This window comes from Augochlora pura, chromosome 11 (assembly GCF_028453695.1).
Source record: "Augochlora pura isolate Apur16 chromosome 11, APUR_v2.2.1, whole genome shotgun sequence".
Lineage (NCBI taxonomy): Eukaryota > Metazoa > Arthropoda > Insecta > Hymenoptera > Halictidae > Augochlora > Augochlora pura.
The window spans coordinates 102,191-124,981 of NC_135782.1; the positions used below are offsets into that span (position 1 = coordinate 102,191).

At 46.1% G+C, this 22,791-nt stretch overlaps 4 protein-coding genes across 5 annotated transcripts; 3 read left to right on the plus strand and 1 right to left on the minus strand.

Moving 5' to 3' along the window:
• Positions 1-1,473: 1,473 nt before the first annotated feature.
• On the plus strand, positions 1,474-2,315 carry LOC144476975 (uncharacterized). The gene is made up of 2 exons (XM_078194336.1): positions 1,474-1,932; positions 2,096-2,315. Exons 1-2 carry the CDS (start codon positions 1,792-1,794, stop codon positions 2,288-2,290), a joined length of 336 nt encoding a protein of 111 aa, XP_078050462.1. The 5' UTR covers positions 1,474-1,791; the 3' UTR covers positions 2,291-2,315.
• Positions 2,316-8,696: 6,381 nt separating this feature from the next.
• Positions 8,697-17,969, plus strand: Root (ciliary rootlet coiled-coil, rootletin). Of its 2 annotated transcripts, none has more exons than XM_078194846.1 (26): positions 8,697-8,816; positions 9,065-9,289; positions 9,355-9,557; positions 9,631-10,012; positions 10,069-10,221; positions 10,306-10,608; positions 10,716-10,952; positions 11,030-11,166; positions 11,226-11,386; positions 11,446-11,576; positions 11,677-12,039; positions 12,107-12,466; positions 12,529-12,721; positions 12,798-13,157; positions 13,228-13,413; positions 13,497-13,741; positions 13,812-14,027; positions 14,125-14,326; positions 14,384-14,496; positions 14,569-14,745; positions 14,810-14,917; positions 14,984-15,163; positions 15,240-15,452; positions 15,516-15,821; positions 15,879-16,262; positions 16,320-17,969. In XM_078194846.1, the coding sequence occupies exons 2-26, from the start codon at positions 9,065-9,067 to the stop codon at positions 16,596-16,598; spliced, it is 5,817 nt and encodes a 1,938-aa protein (XP_078050972.1). In that variant the 5' UTR covers positions 8,697-8,816; the 3' UTR covers positions 16,599-17,969. The 2 variants fall into 2 exon arrangements, with proteins under 2 accessions (XP_078050972.1, XP_078050973.1); XM_078194847.1 differs by having other exon boundaries at positions 14,831-14,917.
• Positions 17,970-18,057: 88 nt separating this feature from the next.
• Positions 18,058-20,845, plus strand: LOC144477259 (nitric oxide-associated protein 1). Its single transcript, XM_078194848.1, has 5 exons — positions 18,058-19,528; positions 19,627-19,923; positions 19,995-20,310; positions 20,378-20,595; positions 20,667-20,845. The coding sequence occupies exons 1-5, from the start codon at positions 18,322-18,324 to the stop codon at positions 20,843-20,845; spliced, it is 2,217 nt and encodes a 738-aa protein (XP_078050974.1). The 5' UTR covers positions 18,058-18,321.
• On the minus strand, positions 20,846-22,740 carry LOC144477260 (uncharacterized). The gene is made up of 6 exons (XM_078194849.1): positions 22,525-22,740; positions 22,046-22,405; positions 21,829-21,948; positions 21,652-21,752; positions 21,265-21,582; positions 20,846-21,206 (listed from the first exon to the last, which is right to left on the minus strand). The coding sequence occupies exons 1-6, from the start codon at positions 22,570-22,572 to the stop codon at positions 21,110-21,112; spliced, it is 1,044 nt and encodes a 347-aa protein (XP_078050975.1). The 5' UTR covers positions 22,573-22,740; the 3' UTR covers positions 20,846-21,109.
• Between the last annotated feature and the right edge of the window lie 51 nt (positions 22,741-22,791).

Sequence of the window (22,791 nt, forward strand, 5' to 3'; positions counted from 1 at the left end):
AATTTGTTTCCGTGACGTTCCGTCTCGGACGAGGATGCAAATGGAATTGAGAGATAACCGAGCCGCCGGTATTCGCGTCGTTCTGCGCCCCTCGCGAAAATGCCCGGCAGCGGCACGACACGTATCGCTACGTGTCTAGCGAATCGCGAAATCTTTTTAGACCTTCGTTATCCGAGGACAAGACACGTCTTTTCCCAAAATTCCCATCAATTTGTACGCTCCTCCGGCGACGGAATATCTCGAAAGTATTCGTCGCTCGACGCCGATTTCTCGGAATCCCATGGTTCCGATAAAGCTTTGTTTACGATCTACCGTTTTAAAAATCATGTCGAAAGAAAGTTGCAGCAACGTTAGCCAATCACCGCTGATACCGGGCGCTTAAAAAGAAGAAAAGAAAGAAACCTCGGTCTCGTTGTCGCTGTCGGTGCTGCTCGAACCGAATGAGCCGTCGCCCGTCGAGCTCGAGAGAAACGTTTTCGTGTTGCGGTTAGGCTCGAGCCGTGGTAAAGGGAACCCATAAAGGCCCTTAACCGGATCCGTCGGCGAGTAACAAGAAGGAAAGTCATTTTCTTGGACGGTCTGTGCCACGTGGTTCCAGGCACGGCACTGTGAGAACAGATTCACCTGACTGGCGTACCGATGGTCGACCACCCGCGCGCGCACACAACTCCTTACGCCTTACACCTTCGCCGGCAATTTGCAGACTTTGACGGCGTACCCGCAACGATGCTCGACGCATCGACGGTCGACGGACACACGGCATCCTTGCGCGGTAACTACGCCTCGATTAACTGCAACCCGTTATCGCCTTCTTTTTACGCCCCGCCGCCGATAGCGTAGCGTCGAGCCGCAACCAAAACAGTTACATCATTCTCTGATGTAAGCCGTTCGTTACCGTTAGATAGTATCGCTAACGTTGGTGTAACGCGACGGCGAAAGGTCTGGGAGACGCGACGACCGAGCTACAATCATTGCAATCTATTTTCAGGTCGCTCGCATTCGTTATCACCGAAGAGAAGAATACAGATGTCATTCGATCGATGAATATTCATCTTCGCCCGTTTTTCGGGCGATCCATCGAAAAACGTATCTTGCGAAGAAATTCGCTGCATCCTCTTACGTCCGTCCATCGCGGGACTGTTCTACTAGGAACTGCGCAACGCCACCGATACGCGCACCCAACGCCATTAGTCGCGTCTCTTTACGCATCGAAATTGCTCGCGACAATGTTCATAGATTATCAGCTCCGAGATAAAGATGGGTCCACGACTTTTGCTGTATGCATTGGAATTTTAATTGGCGCTTGATTGAAATTTACTCGGAAAGCCGCTCCAAAATCAGCTCGAAGCTGCGAGGTATTTCCCGGCAAGATAAAACTTCTTCGAGAAACCGAACGTTTCGCCGTCGTCGCAGGAAAGGGAGAACGAGTTGCACGATACCAGCCAGGCTCGTAGGTATCTAATCTCCTCGGCGTCGAAGAGCCGTCCAGCGGGGCGCAACGAGAGTAAATATTGTACCAGAAGGGGGAACTTTCGGTGTATCGATGGTCGGCTATTAATACTGGCCGGTTGCTGGTGCTACACGCAGCATCGGCCTTCTTCGATAACAATAAACGGTGTTTTCCATCAGTCCGAGAGTCGGGTCCGTTTCGAATAAACGGTGGACGCGCGCGGGGAACGGATCGACCGGTATCGTGCACGCTCCGCGCCGTTTTCCGGCTCTTTCCGTTCGTCCTTGTTCACGATTCCGGAATCTCCGGTGGGAAGTTCTCGGTGGACCGGTGAAAGGAGAATGATCCTGATCGCAGTGTTCCTCGCGTTCAACGCTCTCGTCGCGTCTGCCGAGAGGATCGACCAGTGTCGTTCGCGAACGAACGAGCAGCTTATCTGGCAGTACAACGTCAGAAGATCGTACAGGATCGGCGGGTATCAAGTGCGTGCGACTTCTCGAGACCGGGCGGCATCGGTCGACTCGCTCTCGAGATCACCAAGCCTTATCTATTTCCGATTTACCCGCGGAGCGAACGCGTCGATTAAAATCGGTAAAATCGCCTCCGTTGGATTTCTATTAACTCGGGCCGACGTGTTCGTTGCAGGAAGTGGTGGCGGATTACGGACCAACCGGCGCAACCATCACCTGCATAGCGGTCGATTCCCTGTCGGAGGAAGACAACGACGCCATGTGGGTGACTTCCGGCGGGATCGGCCACAACTTCATCCGCATCAAGTTCCGATCGAAGTACTCCAGGGGTCTTCATTATCGTGTCCACGTTTACGGGAAGCCGCACTGAACGGGCCCGCGAACGATCCGTATGAATCAATAAATCGTAAACAGTTTACTGCGATCTCTCGTCCCCTTTTCCCCCGCTCCAACCAGAACAAAACGAAACTAGCGACAGTCGTGGAAGGAAGTTGGTCATCGGCGGTGAACTCTCCCGATCGTAAATCGCGGCGGTGCTGAGATGTCGTGACCGGAACGATTCGGCTGAAACGAAAGTTTCCGGCATAACCGGAAGATCGAGAAGCCATTAACCGAGGGAGGTACCAGCCTTGGGATGCTCCCACCGGCGACAAGTTCGACGAATAACTAATCGGAGACATATTTTTTGCCTGCGTGCACGAAACGATCGTCGCGCGAGGCCGAGCCATGCGACCGGCGGCTCGCGTAATCGCGTGGACGAGGGCCCAGGAAAATTTGTCAACCGATACTGGGTTAGGTCGTCGTCCCTTGGACAGCTCTCGTTCCCTTGCCGCGGCTATTCCTCCGCCAGCATCGCGGACGCTTTAATTGCTCGAATTCTTCCGATTCGAGTCCGGAAAGAAATTCCTCCAGCTGCTTTCAACTTCTCAATTAGTCCGTGGATTTTCTAGGCTCGCGACCCTCGATCCCTCTCGATCTCCTTCGACCGTGCTCGCGTCGAAACACGAGAGCCCCCTCCGCAGATCTCTCCCCGCATCCCTCGGCGGGCTTTTCCACGAATCCCTCTGCAGATCCGTCGGATCAAAGGCAGGGAGGCTCGAAGCTACGGGTTTGCGTTTGCGTGGCGAGCCCGGCGATCGCACGCGAGTCGGATCGGGACGACGGCGTCGGCGCCGACGCCGACGGTTCAGTGAAGGCCAGCCGCCCGTCCGCGTCGAACGCAGCCGAACCTCGTTGTCCGTCGACAGGCCCCGAGGAAACTGTATCGCCGCCGACCATCTTCGCCGACCTCTCGTTTCTTCTCGCCACCACCACCTTCCGGACGTCGTCGCTCACCGCGCTCGTCGCTACCATCATCCCGTCCAGCATGTCCCGGGTGAGCTGCAATACTCGTCGCTTTCTTCCGTTTCGCGCGATTGCTAAACGATTCCTTGCCAGCCGCGGTGCAAAGGGCTAACTGTTGCTGCATCGTCGAGACTTTAAAAAAAGCAATTGCCCTCGACGGTCTGTCGCGCGATTCGATTTCCCTGGAACGCGTTCGGGTTCCCGACATCGTTTTCCACCAATGGAAAAATCTCGAGAACGCGAGCGTCGGAAGCGAGTCCCCCGGTTTCTACCGTACCGCGATACCGTCCGTCGCGCGCGCGATCGACGGAACACGTTCCCGGCTCGTCCCGCGAGATTCCCGGAACGAAGGGAACAACGAGCGTCGAAGAAACGAGATAATTAGCGCCGGGCGGGGTTAAGTTAACTAACTAGTTTCGCACCGGCGGAACTGTACCAACAGCGGCGTGGATTGATTGACTCCTTCCATTAACTCGAGCCGAGGTGTGTGCACGCCGACGGGACGCAACGCGTCGCCCCGCTCGCCACGTGGAATCGAGCAAACGAACCCGACACCGACGCACTCGGGTTACCACCGCTAATCCACCGATAACGATCGTCGATCCACGCTCTTCCTCTACCTAGCCCGGCGATGGCTATCGTCGAACTCCAACTAGAAGCAATTCCAAAGTTTCAGCGAAACTACGAAAGCACCGTTTCACGCGCGGTGTTCCATCGATTCTCGAGGCACGTCGCAACGACTCGGTGCATCGAACAGCTTCGACTGTTGATCGCGAGTGTTCCGACCAGCACGCCCGTTAAAACAATATTCTTTGTTTTATTTCTCGCGAGTTTTCTTTTTTTTTCGGACGAACGGCAACAGATCGCGTCCTCTGGTTTTTCACTCTCGAAACGAATCGATTTTTCCCACGGGCGAACCAGTGGTATTAGCTTAGGGGGGTTTGAAAATCGTGTTTCCGGTGTCCGCGTGAATAAAAGATGACTATCTTCTACGGCGGTGACCACTGTCCGGTTTCACAGGGGCATGACGCACACCCTCGAGGGGGTGGTTCACGTCAAACGAAACACGGTAATGGTATTGCGACCGTGTCAGGGGTTGCTGTCACGTGTCGAAAAGCCCCTGCCCACGAGCACACGGCCGGCGTGCGTCGACCCATCGAAGACCGCGTCGCACACGATCGCCCGTCGATTACGTTTCCCTCATCTTTTCGCCGCTGTCACGACGACGAATTCGATTTCAAGATGGTCTTGGTCGCCACGCAAGAATCTCGAGATCGCTGAGATTTGTCGTGGCAGCAGACTACTCGTTCCATTCGTATTTAAAATAGCTGTCGGTGGCTTCTTCGCGCTGCAATCGCGCGAGAACTCGCAGCCGTTTATCCGCCCGCGAATAAAAACTGTAAAGGGACTGTTGTTCGAGCGGCGGAGCCAAGTTCTGCGTTGGCGTGTTTTCCGCACGCAACGGGCGCACATATGTCGCTTTCGCGGTCGGTCGATAATGCTCGGCGCACCGCCGCGTCGTTGCTCCGCGAAATTTCTCGATTTTCCCGCGGTAATTTCCGGGGCATCTGTTGGGCCGTAGAATGCGTCGTCGAATCGGGAAGGTTCGCAAAGAAGCGGAAAATTTCGTCGTCGACTCTATTTTGCTTCGGCAAACGAGAAGAAGAAGACGAAGAGGGGAAACAGGTTCGCGGTTCGAGGTTCAAGGTTCGACGTCCGAGGCTCGCGGTTCGACCCTCGCAATCGTTTGCTCGCGATGCGCGGATCGTATCTCCTGGCACGTGAGCCGGACGAACGATGAACATTGGCCGTGATAATTACCCCGGCTCCACGAGGCGTTCGCCTGGTCGCGTCGAGAGCTGTCTTGGTTAATTAACGAGCCACCGATAGCGGTGCATCGATTCCCAAGTCGATGGCGGCATTACCCGCGACGCGCCTAAATTAATCGACCGGACGTCGAAAAATCGCAAGCTCTTTTCTGCCACTTTTCAGGGTTGGTCGACGATCGGTCGACGATTCGCCCTCCGCGAGATCGCGCGCGGCTCCGCGAGCGAAACGATAGAGGCTGATAATCGGGCGCCTTTGATAAACGACTCGCGTCCGAGTCGAGAGCCGATTCGCGAGCGCAGGCGTCTATCTACGCGAGAATAGAAACTGAACATTGACCGTCATTAATTTCTGCGACGGCGTCGCGTCGTTCGTTTTTCCCGCTCCGACCTCTTATCTCGTATCGACGCGCCGCTACGGCGTTCACCAATTTTTCCCTAGGATTTTGTTAAACTGCAGCTTTGCCGCTTCGACCGCGACCATGTATTCGCGTTGGTCGACGAACGACGGTCTAGACGAGCGAACGAACACGAGGCTCGCGGGTCGCAAATTGATTTCGAGAGTCGCGGGAGTTCAACGACGGCGGCGGACTATAAATCAATTCGCGTATTCGAAGCGTTTAATCGGGGCTGGTCGCGGCATGGTCAAGGACGAGCGGAGGCGTCCCTTTACGGAACTATGTGACCGTGAATTCCGCGTAGCCCGAATTCCATCACGCTACGTCCTTTCGTTGCACTTATCGGCGGCGAAGCGCGATCGATATCGCGACGGGGAACGCAACCGAAATGTCTTCGATATCACGCCGTTCCCGTGTTCGCGGGCTCGCGAGCAGCGCGATGCCACGCGAGCCCGCCGAGAAATCGGCCCGGCTGTCCGCCAGCCTCGATCTCGATGGTCCTGGAGCCGAGGAGGAGGAAGCCTGAGGAGGCTGATGCGGCAACTACTCAGCTTTCGTTTCCGCGAGACGCAGGACTTTGTTCGCCGTTGAAAGTTTTTTCGAATTGCTGCTCGCTGAAGATTTTCGTCCCGAAATCGAGCCCGTGGTCGCGAGACGAGCCTGCGCTCGCGAAACCGGGCCAAAGGAAACTCGCGAACCGGATTCAACCGCTCGTCTCTCCTATCTGAGCGAGTTTTTTGCAGACGATCGTCCGGCGGGTCAATGAGATTTCACCTCCACTCTCTCTCTCTCTCTCTCTCTCTCTCTTTCTCCGCCTCCTCCCACTTTTCTCACGTTATCCCGGACCGGTGATAACGGGGCAACCAGCGAGATACAAGCCGCAACCGTGTGACTCGGATTTATATGCGAGAGCCGAGACACAGCCTCCTCCCCGGCCCTCTCCTTCTCTTCTCCCTTTTCCGTTCGTTTCTCTTTTCTCCCGGGGCTACGGACAAAAGCCGTGATTTCCTTCGAGAGCCTCGTAACATACGTCTTCAGACAGGTTGTACCCTGACGCGAGGTGTCCGCGAGGCCTAACCAGGAGCCAGACAAACGTTTGTCTCGGCCGCGATAGTTAAAGCAAAGTTCGTCGAACACGACGGGGGTTCGTTAGACCTACGGCGCCGTTCGGTATCCTAATTGGAAAGATTGATTTACGGAAAGAAAGTTTCGGGAAGCGTTCGGGTTCGACGAATTCCGTCGTCGCGGAGTTCCCTGATGCCGGGCAATTAACCAGCGCCGCTAGTTTCCGAACTCGATATCGGGGCTCCGCCGGCACACCGCGCCGCGCGCGAGGGACACCCGATCGAAAACGCGGGCGTCGAATTTACGAACGAGAAAAGTTTCCGGCGTCGTTCCGGCCGGCTAATTGTTATTACTATCGTAGCGGAGGATCGACCGCGGCACCGCGGCCGAGAGCACGGCGGTTTATCTCGTCGCGATTGTTAGTCCAGCTGCGGGATTCTCAGGGGGTTGCTCGAACGTGGCCGTTTCCTCGTTCGTTGAACTCCCCGGGCCATTTCGCGCTGCTCGCGAATGTTGTTCCGCGACGAGCGAATGATGCTCGTGAATGTTCGCGGCGATGCCCTGGAACCGATTGAAAGCCGCGAATTTGCCGGCGCGACACCGTCGCGATAACGTCGCAGGGATCTCCGCGTGCCGGTCGAAGCTGTCTCGAGGTCCTTGCTGACCGAAATCACGCCGGAGCGAGCATCGTTCCAGAGAATCGGACCCGCCGGACAGCAACAGGGTGTCTTCCGGTTTCCCGAAGCTGCGAGCTTCCGGTCGCCGTGGGCCGCTTAACGATTTTCCGATGGCGGGCCAGACGGAACGCCGCGCCGCGTTTAAAGTTGTGCGCACGAAGTCGTAGAAAAGTTAGGACAGTGTATTCGAAGGGTGATATCCTCGCGAGAACCCGGTTTCCCCATATACATATCGATTGGTGCCATTCGGTGCCTGGTAGTGGGTCGTGCTTCTTCTACTTCCATTCGCCCAGACACCGGATACGACAAACCTCTGCCTCTATCAGCCGAAAGAAGAACATCGGAGGGAGGAACGCCGGGCTCGCCGGGTCTCGCGATTCGCGAGCGAATCGTTTCCATGAACAATTAGGATCTCCTCGTGCACCCTAACCCGAGCTAATTGCCAGCCGGAGTGCAGGCGTGATGCAGGGGGCCTGCGAACGACCCTACTACCAAGGACCTTAGGCCTACGGTTCTCCAGGGATCCGGAACTATTTACGGACCAATGAAAATAGTATTTTCATTTTCTAAAGAGAGCTCGGAGTCGATTGTGTGCAACGAATTGGTAACATTGCGGCCCGACAGATAACGAAACTTTTCCAAGTTTTGCTGTTCCCGCCGGCGCGGCGTGGCGGAGATTAGGCTGACCTAGCGGAACAGCGAACGGTTTGAAATATGTCAGCTTAACGTCGGTTTATTCATTATCGTGACGTTCTTTTCTTTTTCCTTGCTTATCAATCGAGCGAGATAATTCCTCGAGAGAAGATTCCGTTGGCAATGAGACGGGCAAAGACTATCTTTCCCCTTGCGCCCAAGAACACAAAACGACTCCTTTTTTTCTTCATCGTCGAATGAATTTCTATGTTGCAGCCATTGTCCAAAGGTATCCCGCAGATTTCAACGAGAGGACAGATGGAAAGGCGGCGGCCACCGTTTCTTAGAGGGCCTAACAAGACGAAAGAGGTATTTATAGCTCTTCGAACATTTCTCGCTAGTCGGTCGCTGTAACAAACAATTCCGAAATTTCATTCGACTTTCAAATACTTTCGTCTTATTCGGTTTCGTATTGAAGAACAGATACTAAAGATTCGATTTTTAGCAAATTTGATCGCGACACGAATCATTTATTCTGAAAAATTTAAATATAGCGCTTTTATCGACGAGTGGCGCCGCCCGCGGCTAGTTTCCGAAGCTTTTTTCGGAGTCCGTACAGCGCCAATTAGTGCGGTGGCAAAACGCTCAAACTGTTAGCCAAAATCGACTGTTGGTAATTTGGCTTACAGTTTGAGCGTTTTGCCGCCCTACTAATTGGCGCTGTACAGACCCCGAAAGGAGCTTCGGAATTTCGCCGTAAGAGGCGCTACTGACGCTGATGTAGGTAAAACAGTACTTGTTGTCAATTTCACCCTGCCAATCGGCGGTAAACAGTGCAATAGGAACTTTGCGTACACTGTTTGCAGAAATGCAATTACAGCTGGAGAATGAATGGAGATTGACTAACGATGTCAATAATAAAATATTATTTATATTAACGGATTGATATTTCGGTAATCTCTAATTATAATTGTAATTTTGAAATAGTTTTTAATCTTGTAACTATGAACTTGTGCGTCGTCGATATAGAAAAATTATCGAAAGGTATACAATTTCTAAATATTTTAATACCGTTTTGAAAAGAATTTTTAAACAGTTTTTACGCACAGATAAAATTGTTGTTAACAGTGCAATTTTTCTTGATCCACTTTGTATATTACTTCTAAGCTACATTACCTAATTAAGTTTATGTCCCTTTAAGATGGACAAGAATACAGCCAGTAAAATGGATTCGACACGGAGCACCACCAGCGGTGTAGGGGAACGTAGGGAGGACGAAGATCTATCTCCAGATGCATTGGTCAGACAAAATTTTGAATTGCGCCATCGTCTTGAAGAGGAAGCTGCTAATTACAAAAGGCGATTGGACACGTATAGACAAGCACAACAGCATCAGGCGGCTCTCGTTTCTCGTTTACAAGCCAAAGTAATAAAACGTGCTTCTAGATATTGGTGAATATGTATAGAGAGCTAACTAGTTGTATTTTGTAGGTATTACAATACAAACAAAGATGTTCAGAGCTGGAAAACCAGGTGGCAGAGACCAGCACGTACGATTCTAATAAACTATCCAATTCTATACCAGTGATATCCACTCCATTAGATGCAGCACACCAAACGTTAAGGGATATGCGGGAAGAACAAATTCACGATTTAGACACTGCCTTAAAAAAGCTTGCAGATGAACGTAAACGGTAGTATCTAATCGCTATAGGCATAAAACGAGAAGTAGATTGCATGTATTAAGATGTATCATTTTTTTCTTAGATGTGATAAATTGTTACAACTGAATACAACACTAAAAGATCAATTAGAAGAATCGCATCAGACAAACGAGGCCCTCACTAACGACCTACAAAAACTGAGTAACGACTGGGACATACTAAGGGAAGAATTGGCTATTAAAGAAGACGAATGGAGAGAAGAGGAGCAAGCATTTAATGAATATTATACTTCAGAACACAATAGATTATTAAATCTGTGGCGCGATGTTGTCTCTGTGAAACGATTATTTGCAGAGATAAAATCTACTACGGAAAGAGACCTATTAAAAATGAAGAATAGTATCAATTCTACTTTTAACGACGTTTCATCGGCTTGCGCCAACACAGGGTTCGCTCTGAAGATGCAAGCAGCCGTGCAGCCAATGGTAAACTAAGTCTTTAACACTGTCCAACAAAATGTTTTATTTTCGTAATTTTGCAGATATCTCAACAAGTTCATCAAGCACAGGAACAAGTAGCAACAGATTTAAAAATTGAGTTATCAACGCTTAAACAGCAGTATGACGTGGCTCAAAACGAAAATCGCATAAAAGAAGATAGAATTAACCAACTTATTCGCGACGTTCACACTTTGGTAAATCATTGTAAAATAATATAATTGTTTAAATAATTCATGAGTACTATGATATGATGGCAGTACTTTTGTTTTGCGATATAGGAAGAGAGATGCGGGGAAGCGGAAGCGGAAATACAACGTAACGTGCGTGCCCAGGACGACGTTGAAATTCTGCAATCCGCGTTGAGAGAAATAGCGCACGCCGTGATTCAAGATGCGGAAGCACGTGAGATTGAAAGCACTCAAGGGCCACCTCACCTACATTTAACGCCTACCGCTCCAATTCCTCAGAAATCACCGAAAAGAGGCACAAGAAGCAACACCATCCCAGCTTTTGCTGAAAGTACAATCAGTGCTGTGCAAGCAGCGCTACATAAATATCAATTGACTATACACGAGCTTCAGGTGTGAAGATTTTATATTGAATGCTTTGATTGACCGAAGCAGTATGGAAGTCGTTCTCTGAATAACTTACGACATTCTATAATAATCTGTTCTACTGTTTGCGATAGGTGAAACTGCAAAGTAACAAAGAGCAGTTGGTGACAACCCGTAGACAATGCGAGAACGCGGAAGAAAATATTAAAACGTTGGAGAAACGCGTGCAAGAGTTGATTACCGAACTGGACACGGCTCGGTCACAGTGTTCACAGCTTAATCAAGAGAAAGACATGTTGCAGAAGGGTCTCGATACCGTAAGAGTGGAGAAGAACGCATTGGACAAGAGTAGGGTCGAAATCAACAGCATGGTACGTCTATAAACTATCACACAAAGTGTCCATAAATTTTGTAAACGCTATATCAAACCATGGGATATCCTATTTAGATGGAGAACTTAAACAACGATTACGAGAAGCTGCAGAAGTCTAATAATAAATTACAAAAGCTCTGTGATAATCTTGAAGATGAAAAGCTGTATCTGCAAAGCGAATTGAACAGAGTTTCCAAAGAAGCAGAGTTAAGGTTAGTTAAACATTATTTTTTATAATGCCAGTCGATGCAACTTTTAATTGATTCGTCAGGGAAATAAGTCTCCATTCGGAGGAAGACAGATGCAGCAAAATGAGAGAAGAATTGTTGACCTTGCGAGAAGAGTTGAACAAAGCTTATTTAACCAAGGATATGTTGGAACAGCAGAAATTCGAGACCGACGGTTTAATTTCGCAAATCGAAAAGAATAAAGGTGATTTTTTTTTTGACTACTGCTTATAATACATTCTGTTTAATTGGATTATTATTCAGGTGACTTGGAACTGGAATTAGAACGCGTGATATTGGAGAAGTCGGACGTGCAAGAAGTCCTAATGAAGTTGGAAACGGTTTGCAGTAATCATGAACAAGAGAAACAGCGACTGCAGGAGGAACTGAAGAAGGTATGGCAGAAAATTGGAAGATTCGAACATGAATTTTATAATTTGAGAAAATAGTGTATCAACGGTATTATAAGATTACTGTATTAATTTTAAACTTCAGGTGACGGATGAGAAAACAAAATTAGCAAATCAATGTACAGATCAACAAGGTGATCTAGGTTCCCTGAGGAAGGAGTTGCTACAAGCGGAGCAAATCAGGCTAGATTTGGAATCGGAAAAAGCTACATTAAATGAAAAAGTGAAATTTTTGGAAATCGAGAAGGAGAAAACTGAAATAGAACTGGCGCAGGTCACGCGAGAGCGTGGAGATTTGAGTAATCAATTATCGGTTTTAGCGAGAAAGAAAGAAACCTTGAACGAAGAATTGATGAGACTTAGGCAGAGATTGGAGCAAGCAAATGAAATGAATGGAAGGATTAATCGAAACTTGGAGGATTTGATAAAAGACAATGAGGAAAAGCAGGTAGTTGCAAGTAAATATTGCGCGATGTATTATATTACAAATAACCAATGTATTTGCATCGTGTCAGGTGCTTCTGGAGACCAATGAGAAGGAAGTTCAGCGGTTGCAAGAGCAGCTTGCATCGATGCGCAGTGAGAAGGAAACACTGGAAGGGGTCCTATTCGATACACAAACTAATCTAGAGAGCATGCACGCAAAGAAAACACAGCTGGAGAAGGAACAAAAGGAGCTACTAATTAATAAAGAGAGCTTGAAGGGGCAAGTAGAGCGGCTAATAAAAGATTTAGAAAACAACGAGAAACGGGCTCAAGAAATGAAGCAGAGCTTGACGCAGCAAAGTGGGGATCAAGAGGTTGAATTCCACCACATTATCTCCAACTTGAAAAAACATAGCGAAGATAATATTAAAAAGTTGAACGAAGAGAAAGTAAGGAATTAACGTATGCATGATTATTAATGAGAAGCAAAATTGACTGAATTTATTTACAGGAACAAGTAAGGGTTAGTCTCGAGAAGCGACTCCAGCAGTCCCTACTACAACTTGGTGGCGAAAAGGACAACGAGATCAATCAGTTGCAGCAGAGGATTGACGAGATGCAGCAACAGATGGAGAACTTGTGTCAGACGCACGAGGAGGTTCTTTTGAGGGCAGAGAATGACAAACAGCAGGCTCTTCTAATGGGTACAAATATACTTATAACATATTAAATTTATTAGCATTTATTTTACTTGATATATGGTTATATGCATTTTCTCAGCTCATCACGATCAACAAGCACTACTCGATAAGCTCGAGAGTGTTTTAAGAGAAATGGAAGAAGAAAAGAGCAATATGGAGAGGGTCAAGAGGGAAGCAGCTGCACGTGCTGAACAAGAACGCAACAATACTAAACAATTACGCGATGATTTGAATCGTCTTAAGACGAAATTAGACGAAGCCAAATTAAGATCCGATGAAGACAGGATAAAGCTTGATCTGAAGATTGAAGAACTGTGGAAAGAACGGGAATCGGCACAGAGGGAATCAGAAGAACTTCAAGTCCAACTGCATATGACAGAGGATAGAGTCGATAGTCTACAAAATCAGTTGCAGGAAACAGTGAGGAAACTTAAAGATGGTAATTTTTTGTAATTGACCTTTCGTTCGCTTGGTTGTTGATTTTACAGCGATGATTATAATATTTGCAGCTGAAACTCTGAATGAGAGCCTGCGGAAAGAATTAGTGGATATTAGAAGGCAATTAGCTGACTCTACGTATGAAAAGGAGAAGTACCATAACAGCAATAAAGAGTTACGGGAGCACGTGAAACGCATCGAAAGTGAAAAGAGGGAACAAAATAGGACGCTGGAAGAATCGCACCAAAAGATTGCAGGTGCATTGTAGCAACAGATGTAGATGATTGCTGCAGTGGGTAGCGTTTTATTAATAAATATTTTATATGTAATGTCTGTAAAGCTCTGGAGGACATGAAAGTAGCTATAGACGCAGAGAGATCACGCATTCAGACACAACTGCGTGACATGGAACGTGAGACTTCGCAGTTGCAGAAACAATTACGGTTTACACAGGACGAATTGCAAAAGTCTCATAATAGTAACGCCCAAGCACAGAGCGACGAGAAAGAGTTGCAAGCTCGACTGGCGAACGAGACAGAGGAAAGAGAACGTCTGCAGCTGCAACTGCATCAAGTAAAGAAACAGGTATCTATTGAGTACAGCAAAAGAGATTAATTGAAATATATGTGTTCATCTGTTGACTGTTTTTGATCAGTTGATAGATGTGGACAACAGTTTGGAAGCCACGCGACAAGAACTTGGTAGACTGCGTTCACGCGCCGATGAGGAAGATGAGAGATGGAGGACAAGAGAACAAGAGTTACTGGTTAGACTGGAAGACTGTCGATGTCGCGAGAGAAAGCTCGAAGATCAAAAACATAATTTGGAAGTTTGTTTGGCCGATGCTTCCCAACAAATTCAAGAACTAAAAGTAATATCAAAATTCGTGACGGAATATTTCTAAAAAGTTTTAATAGTAGGTTTGAAAAAATGCATCGAGTGCTGTTTTTCTTGAATATGCTACTTAGGCACGTCTCGGAGGATCCGAAGGGCGAGTCAGAGCCCTAGACGCACAGCTATCGCAACTTGAAATCGCAAAGAAAGAAGCTGAACAGAAATTGAGTAGCGTTGGTTCTACCTTGCGACGTATCGTCGGCATTCAAATGGATGGAAATGTTAACATGCCATTCAAATTGATGAGTCCATCAAGAAGATGGAGTCCAGCGAGGGGTGAGCAATTGATTGATTAATATAGATGATTAGATAACGATTTGGCTTATGATTCAGCTCAAGAGCACACTGATTCTGGCAGAGACGTGATACTCGATGTTGATCCTGAAGCAGTTAGAAAAGGCGTGCGTTCCTTCATGCAACAAGTGGCGCAAATTGAACGCGAAAGAGTAATTGCTGCTTTCTTTTATAAATTTTCTATACGTTCCTTTCAATTAATTTCAATTTTGTTCAAAATCCAGGACGATTACAAAACAGAGCTGTGCAACTTGAAGAAAGAGTTGACGGAAACTCAAGAAATACAGAACAAGTCGGACACTCAAATAAATACGCTGTTGGCTAACATTAGAATGCTGCAGGATGAAAAGAACTCTTTGGAAATGAAGCTATCTCAGAAACAGGGCAGTTACGATATGCAGGTATGTTTTTTCGATAGAATTCTGCTACTAAGTTTTAAGTAATTACTGATGAGTATGTTTTAAGTTGAACGCTTTGCAACAAAAGACAGACGAATGCGAACAGCTGCGCGAGAAACTGGCGAACCTCGAGCTAATGATCAGCAGTAGCACCGAAGAAAAGATACAGTGTGAGGTGGGAACAAAATATTCTGTAGGGAGAACCCTTTTATTATTTTTCAATCCACATTGAAATTTATAGGATAAGTTGGACAAGATGAAACAAGCTTTGAGCCGAGTAGAAAACGAGAAGCGCAATTTGCAAGAGGAGCTCAATAGAAGCGAGTCCCGTGCTACTAAACTGGAATTGCAAAGGATGTCGTTGGAGGGTGATCTTCAAAGATTGCAGATGATGTTCCAAGAGAAAGAAGCAAATATTCATGTACTTAACTTGTGACTGCAACATCTAAACTCGTTTAAAGAACTTCAATTGTATTAATTGCTAAATAATTCTGTAGAAACTGCACGAGAGAAATGAAACTCAGAGCAGAGCTATGGCAAGCTTAGAGGAACGCTGTGCTTCGTTAAAATCAACAATAGAACAATTGAACTTAACATTAGAGAAAGCATCCAATACGGAGAGTGAATTGAAGAGCGAAATTAATTCTCTGCAGCGTAATGTCTTGGAACTGACAACTTCTTTGCAAACGTCTAATGAGAAAACCAAACAGGTATTTTTTCATCTTTGATCAATTACAAGGAATCAATGTTGAACCAATGTATAATTATTTCAGTTGCAAAAACAGCTGACAAATACCGAAAACGAGCGAAGAATTCTGACAGAGCGCGTGGAGTCCGCGCAACAGTCTTTGAGCGAGTTGAAACGTACAAATCAGTCGTTAACAGATCAAATAAATCGACTGCAGAATGAATTGGCAAATAACGAGGTGCAACGTTGCACCTTGGAGTCACAATTAAGGATAGCCAGTTTTCCGCAAGAGGAAACAACAAACAAGGACGAGGAGTTATTGCGTCAGCTGCAAGCAGCACAAAGGGAGCGAAGCGAGATGAGAGGAAAAGTGGATGCTCTTTGCGATAAGGTAAATCTTCGATAACTCGCTATCAATCTAAGGTACATTCTTCCAACAATATTTCAGGTAAAAATGTTAGAAGTCGATAAACGTAATTTAGAACGTCAAATATCATTGGCCAAGTCTACCACCGTTCGCAGCAAGAGCTATGAGAGACCAGAAAAAGCACACGCAGAGTTGTTGGGCACTGGTTTGGATATGGACCACTACGAACAAGAAAACAGAGAATTAAGATTGAAAGTTCGCAGACTGGAGACTCAGTTGGCGGAGAAAGAAGCAGAGCTCATAAGAGTAAAGTCAAACTACGTTCATAGTCATTCAATGTATGAATTTGGTCGGGATAGGTCTGGAGAAGTTGAACGACTCAGAGCTGCACAACTGCAGGCAGAGAAGTTGTTGGAAGCAAGGGAGCAGAGTCATCGTCAGCAAATCCTACGTCTGGAGAATCAGGTAATAATTATCACTACTTATGCCCAATTTTATTATAACTCTGATTTTCCTGAATAGATTCAACTATTGCGGGAACAGCTGAATCAGGAGATAAAACGCAGACAATTGTATGTGTTGAGAAGTTCAAGAGCTGGTAGGGAGATGCAGCAATTGAGGCAAGCTCTGGGTGACTCGTTGAGAACAGTGGCCCAAGATCCATCGCTAGACGCAGTATTATTAGAACACGAAGCCCGTAAACTCGATTCGACCTTAACGAGTACCACCAGTTTACCACCATCGTTGGCTTTACCTCCGCCATCACCGTACGACAGATCTTCCACGCCGGCACAACACTAAATCGTCGCTCCGTTTCAGACTGATCCAGACTCGACAACTGCCAATATTCAATCATTATTTGCGAGAAGAATAGTGTAAGAACAATTCTTCCGCTTGTAGGAACATTCATTTTAGTCCCACGTGTACTTAAAAATTCATCCGCAAGTCTGCGATACATCGCCTAAACTTCACGTTAAAACTCTTGCAAAAGAATGGATTTTCTCGTAATCTGGTTCTAAAGTTGAGACGCATCTTTTTGAGATCCTTTTTTATATAAATTCGACAACGAAGGTCGAAGCTGTACCGATGGTACAGTATAATGTCGTAATTAAGACAGTTCTTTCCTTTTGACAAAGAATTTCTATACCTGTATCACTTTTATAATTACCTAAGATTACGAAAGATTCATGAAGTCGTACCTAAATCTCAGTCCGTCCATGCGTTGCGCCGACGTTCATCGTTTGTTGCAGTGATTGCGTTTGTAAGTTAGTTTTTAATTGATTTTAGCATTATTTATCGTTGATTTGAGAATATATGTAATCCGGATTGCGAAGCATGCGCTTATGATCCGTATAATGGAAAGCACTTTCAGAGTAAGTTGTACTGGCAAGAGTAATGCTATCTTCGGTCTCGTTCCGAGACCAAAGAGAATCACCAAGCAAAGGCATTGTAGAGATATGCTTCTGATAGATGAATAACTGATGTCTACCGTAGCCATAGGAAGTAGAACATGGTATCGTAGAAGGAACTATCAAAGGGCAACGCGCGCGTAAGGGTTGGTTCGACGAATCGGATTGTGTCTATTCTTTAACGTTAAGAATATAGACATCTAATCCAGCCGAAATATTTAGCTGGCCTAATCGAGCTGTCCTGTTTGCGGATCATGGAAACAAATTCATGTGTTCAGAGACCATTCGTTTCTCTTTTTCAGTACAAACGTTGCACAAATAACGCGACGTACTATTTCATTAGTACCTTCGCACTATACAAACTTGATTGTTATGACATTTTTTTTAATAGCGCAATCAAGACAATTATACATGATTTAAGTATTCTATTTTTATGTACAACACATCATTCCTTATACATGTATTTATGAAGTGATCATTGCCCAAAGTCGCCGGGATCATCTACTACAATCGACGAAAAAATACTACTTATATAAGGAGTCCTTTCTTAATCCTAGTCACGAAAAACTAACATTGTCGCATTTTCTATTGTATGATTTTATCGTATGTTGATTAATGTTCACTTTTGTAGAACTATGTATACGTACAGATTATGAATAAAGTATTGCAAATTTCATGTTTATGCGTTTAAGCACTGTTATGTTAATATTTATATCGACTAAAAATTAACAGAGGACTTGGAACGAATGGTCCTTATATACTAATCGAGCACTAGCGAGAAAGTGTTCAATCAGCGCTCTCTATGAACAAATGCTTAGATTAAAACCGGGATTCTCTAACACATATGACACGATATGTACATACGTTCATGTAACAGTGCATTCTAGCCAATATGGCAGCTTACATATCAATGATTGTTCTCTAGGTTATGTATAAATGCCGGATTGTTGATGTATATTTTTGTTTAAAAAATTAGTTACTATGCTGGCGTATAGTTACTACATTTTATATACTGTGCAACAGAGTTTAATTCACGTACTGTTTAGTTTTTTTTAATATTGATTGATTATGCATATGAAATCTTTTTCACGGAATATTTTCCATAGAATTTTATTATGTACTTAAGGATCAGAATTCTTTCTTTACGGCTGAATGGCCTAAAATCGTCGTGCAACTCGAAGTTTTATCACGTCGAGCAGAGTTCGGTTAAGCAAAACGATCAGAATGACGGGGTAGATCCGAAGGTTCTGGCTTTACGAGAGAAACTGTTGTATTGTGATCACTTGGATCAGAAATATGTTAAGACCGGATTTAAAACACACAAGAAAATGCACTTCAAGCTTTCAGCACGTGAAAAAGCAGCGAAGTTTAAGACATCGTTAGAGGATCCTGTTTCTAGCGTAATTTTAGATAAAGAAATATCAAATTATAAAAAATTTGACCATAACGAAGGAATAGGATCAGACAGTGAATCATCTTCTAATTTCTATATGCCATACAGCAGAACTAATTCTTACAAAACCATTGATTTGCCAAATGATGATATAAAAGCACAAGCATCGGATCAGTTGAACATACACTACAAGATGTTATATGAAAAATATTTGGAAGCAAAAAGCTCTGGCTTTGATTATAAATCCAAATTTGATGACATAATAAAGGATAATCAGGACGATTCATTACCAAAGGGAGAACTTTGGAAAGTACCATCCGCATGGATGACAGATTTTCATCAGTTCAATGATGCTTTGGCAGACGACAAAGCATTCCAAAGTTATGGAACTCCTGATCCATCATTCGCTGTAAGTTCTGTTTCTTGTGGAGGATGTGGAGCATTACTGCATTGCAAAGATCCGTTAATTCCTGGTTATTTACCATCCGAATTATTCTCACGTGGCAACCAAGAAGATTTGAAGCGTACGGTTTGTCTAAGGTGCCATTTCTTGAAAGTTTACAATGCTGCTTTACATGTAAAGGTATCAAGTGATGATTACCCAAAGCTATTGAAAGTTATAAAGAGGACGAAATGTGCAATGATTTTGATCGTCGATTTGACGGATTTCCCGTGCAGTATATGGCCCGATTTGAAAAGTATCATGCATCCTTTCACGCCTGTAATACTGGTCGGTAATAAAGTAGATTTACTTCCGAGGGACTGCTCTAACTTTTTGGAGAACGTGAAGGATCAGCTGTTAAACACCTTTCTCGAAGTGACTGGTATATCACGGAAGAATGTGATGCATTATACCCTGACGTCCGCGAAAACCGGTTTTGGCATAGAGTCGCTTATAACCAGATTGCAGCACCTATGGCGGTATCAAGGTCAGTTATAAGTAATATCATCTTTAGTTATAAGTAAAGAAGTCAGTAGTAGCAAAGAATAGTATTAAAGAATTCTAAAAGATTGTCTAAATTTTTAGGAGATGTCTATTTGGTTGGTTGTACAAACGTTGGAAAAAGTACAATGTTCAACGCGCTGATCAACTCGGATTATTGTAAAATTCAGGCTGTAGATCTGCTGCAACGCGCCACGATATCGCCTTGGCCAGGGACGACGTTGAATCTACTGAAATTTCCTATTCTAAATCCACAACCCAAGAAAATCGCGTTGCGAACGCAAAGACTAATAGGAGAACGAATCCTTAAGGCAGCAGAACTAGACTATAAAATAAAGAAGTTTCGGGCAACAAGGAAAATACGTCACACTACCTTAGAAGGTGGAGATTCGTTTCGATTTGGTTAGCTATGCAGGTTTCTCGATTATTTAACTTGTAGAGTTTTTCCGTAGAATATGTCAATAAAACTTTCCGGAAAGAAGAGGCGGAAGAGATCGATCCATTCTCGGAGAAATCGTCAAAGTTTCTGGAAAAGGAGCCTTGTTTCGACGAATCTCAGCCAGAGTATGTGAAGAGTCGTTGGTGTTACGATACACCAGGCACCATTCAACCGGATCAGATATTAGATCTGTTAACGACCGACGAAATAGCCTTGACCGTACCAAAGGAAATAATATCGCCGAGAACGTTCCTTCTTAGACCAAAAGAAACCATGTTCCTAGCCGGCATGGGAAGATTAGACTTTCTCGAAGGAAACGTTTACATTCGGTACTGAATTTTTGTTATCAATTTTGTTGAAACTTTGAACTCGTCGAATTATCTGTTCGATCAACAGGTGTACGCTGTTTTCGAGTATGGAACTACCTATAACGATATGCTACACGGAACACGCGGATGATGTGTACGAAGAATTGTTAACAACGAAAGCATTCGTTGTGCCTGTCAACGAACCAGAACGATTGAAAAGATGGCCGAAACTGGGCTCGAAAGAGATGAAAGTTACTGGTATAAACAGTAAGAAATCCGCGGCAGACATCGTATTGTCCAGTATAGGTAATAATCCGAGATTGATTTTATGCTTGCGGTGTCTCCGATTCTATCGAATTGCTTTTTGCCTGGTTCAGGTTGGATCGCGATAACGCCGCACGAGAATGAGCACGCAACTTTGAGAGCATGGACACCTCAGGCTCGAGGTATATACCTCAGAACTCCGGCGTTGCTCTCGCAATCGGTCAACTTTCGCGGCCTCAAGAAGCAACACACGCCTGTATATTCGTTGGGACGGCAGGTTTACGTGAAATAAAAGACAATATTTCTCCGGTTCGTGTAAAGTTTCGATTGCCTTTTACATCGTTCCGTTTTAGAATAGACATTTCCACAACTTGGATCAAGTATCCAAGTATTGCCAGTTTCCATCGCTCCTACATTCGTTGATAAAATTGATCCAATTTCTTGTAGAAGCTTTGGCTCGCATCACGACGGTCCTGTGCAGCAGCGAAATTCCCGCATTCCGAAATATTGGAAAGCGTACCGTGGGGCCGAGTTGTTCTCGTTTCGAGCAACATTACTATTTTGAAACGTGCTGGCACTTTGTCCAGCAATCCTTCTCCCAGCAGCGGAACTTATTCGCATCCATCCTTGGGCATTGAGACCTCGAGGATATACTGTGAGAACAAAATTGTTGTATAGCACGAACAAGATTACAAGCTGGGCGGAACTTACGCGAGTTTTCGAGCATCGTCGCAACATTGCCACCCGTCGCAAGACTCTGCGTCTCCACCGGCTGTCTGCCGATCGCGAACATGGTCGTAGCTGCAGTCGCAACCGAAGTAACACTTGTACATCGAACAGACGGAACATTTATCGAAGAGACGAGCGTTCTCGCAAGCGGCAACGGAGACTCGGCGATCTCTCGACTGGTCGTGCACGTCTCGTAGGAATTCGAGATCTTCTCGTCGACGGGTCTCTCGGCAAGTCTGGCCGATTCGTGGTCGATGGTGAATCGGGGAGCTGTCCGCGTTCACGCATCGGCATCTCGCGCTTGAACGGAATGTTACGGAAAGTCCGGGATACGAGTCGATGATAACTCGTTCCTTCGACGATACTCACGTTCGAGGAAGCTCGATGGCACGATGCGTTCGGCTGTGACAAACTCTCTTTTGTCTGATGATACCTTTCGCGGGTCGTCTCCTCTGATCGGGCAGCGTGCGCTGAAAGACGAACGCGTACAAATCGTCAATGGCAAATTGCTCTACGTCGAATTACGCTTACGTCCGCAAGCCGTACCTTGAATTCGGTCGTTCTCGCGTCGACTTCGGCCGCTTCGTCCAGCCAGTCGTCGAAAACACCTAGAACTTCCTCTATCACGGTTCTCGTCGAAATCTCGATCTTGGGTGCTATAATGCCCTAGATTTGGACGTCCGATTAGTTTGGATATCGAATCGCGAAATGCGGGAAAATGTTTTGCGGGATTCGTAGACTCGTTTAACCGGTCTTTACTAACGGGGAACGATTTCGTTGGATCCATGAGCAGGTCGACGTCTACTCCGGGCAGCAATCGTTTGCAACGGAATACGGGGTACAGCACGTCCGACAAATTGGTTTCGAAGGTGGCTAATACGACGACTCGGTTGCAAGGACCAAGCCATTGTATCAATTCCGCGCGGATAGGCTGTTGCTCCAATTTCCGTTGCAGTTCTGTCAAACCAGCCAGCCGTGTGAACGTTTTCTTAAAGTTAAACTCGTTGTGAAATAAAAGTGGAAAAATCGGAGATACTCTGGCAGATTCTAGGGTGGAGTCGAGACTGATTATCCGCAGCGCCACTTTGCCGCTAGGACATAGCCATACCCCTGGGCACGTTACCTGAAACGCGTATCGAACGTCTCTCCAGTGTCGTCTAAAGTCTCGAGTCGAGAAGTTTCTCCGATGCCTTGTCTCGTACCAATCGAAAGAGACGAGACAAAGCGATACGATATACGTACGGCGTGCAGGTCCAGTCGCACCTTTACGCGGAAACCTTTGCCCGTCATGTTTGCACGCGGTCACCGTCGATCCTCGAATCGCATCCTGTCGCGTTCCTGCTGGCTCGGGTTTGCTCTCAGTCGCGTCGAATCCTTGCGATTCGAATCCTCGGCGGAAACGCGGACCGAAGCGGTCCGTGCGTGCCCTTCCTCGCAGGGCAAACCCAGGCGAACTAACGAATCGACGGACTGTGGCGTCGAGCAGTCGTTGCTTGGCAACGACGGCCA

Coding starts and splice junctions, on each gene's coding strand:
- LOC144476975 (XM_078194336.1), top strand. CDS start 1,792: ATGATCCTGATCGCAGTGTTCCTCGCGTTCAACGCTCTCGTCGCGTCT. Junction 1,933..2,095: donor ACAGGATCGGCGGGTATCAA/GTGCGTGCGACT, acceptor TGTTCGTTGCAG/GAAGTGGTGGCGGATTACGG.
- Root (XM_078194846.1), top strand. CDS start 9,065: ATGGACAAGAATACAGCCAGTAAAATGGATTCGACACGGAGCACCACC. Junction 12,722..12,797: donor ACAGCAGGCTCTTCTAATGG/GTACAAATATAC, acceptor GCATTTTCTCAG/CTCATCACGATCAACAAGCA. Junction 15,453..15,515: donor CTAATGAGAAAACCAAACAG/GTATTTTTTCAT, acceptor TAATTATTTCAG/TTGCAAAAACAGCTGACAAA.
- LOC144477259 (XM_078194848.1), top strand. CDS start 18,322: ATGTACTTAAGGATCAGAATTCTTTCTTTACGGCTGAATGGCCTAAAA. Junction 19,924..19,994: donor ACGTCACACTACCTTAGAAG/GTGGAGATTCGT, acceptor GTTTTTCCGTAG/AATATGTCAATAAAACTTTC. Junction 20,311..20,377: donor GAAGGAAACGTTTACATTCG/GTACTGAATTTT, acceptor TTCGATCAACAG/GTGTACGCTGTTTTCGAGTA.
- LOC144477260 (XM_078194849.1), bottom strand. CDS start 22,572: ATGACGGGCAAAGGTTTCCGCGTAAAGGTGCGACTGGACCTGCACGCC. Junction 22,406..22,524: donor TGCGACTGGACCTGCACGCC/GTACGTATATCG, acceptor TACGCGTTTCAG/GTAACGTGCCCAGGGGTATG. Junction 21,753..21,828: donor CGAGAACGACCGAATTCAAG/GTACGGCTTGCG, acceptor TTCGTCTTTCAG/CGCACGCTGCCCGATCAGAG.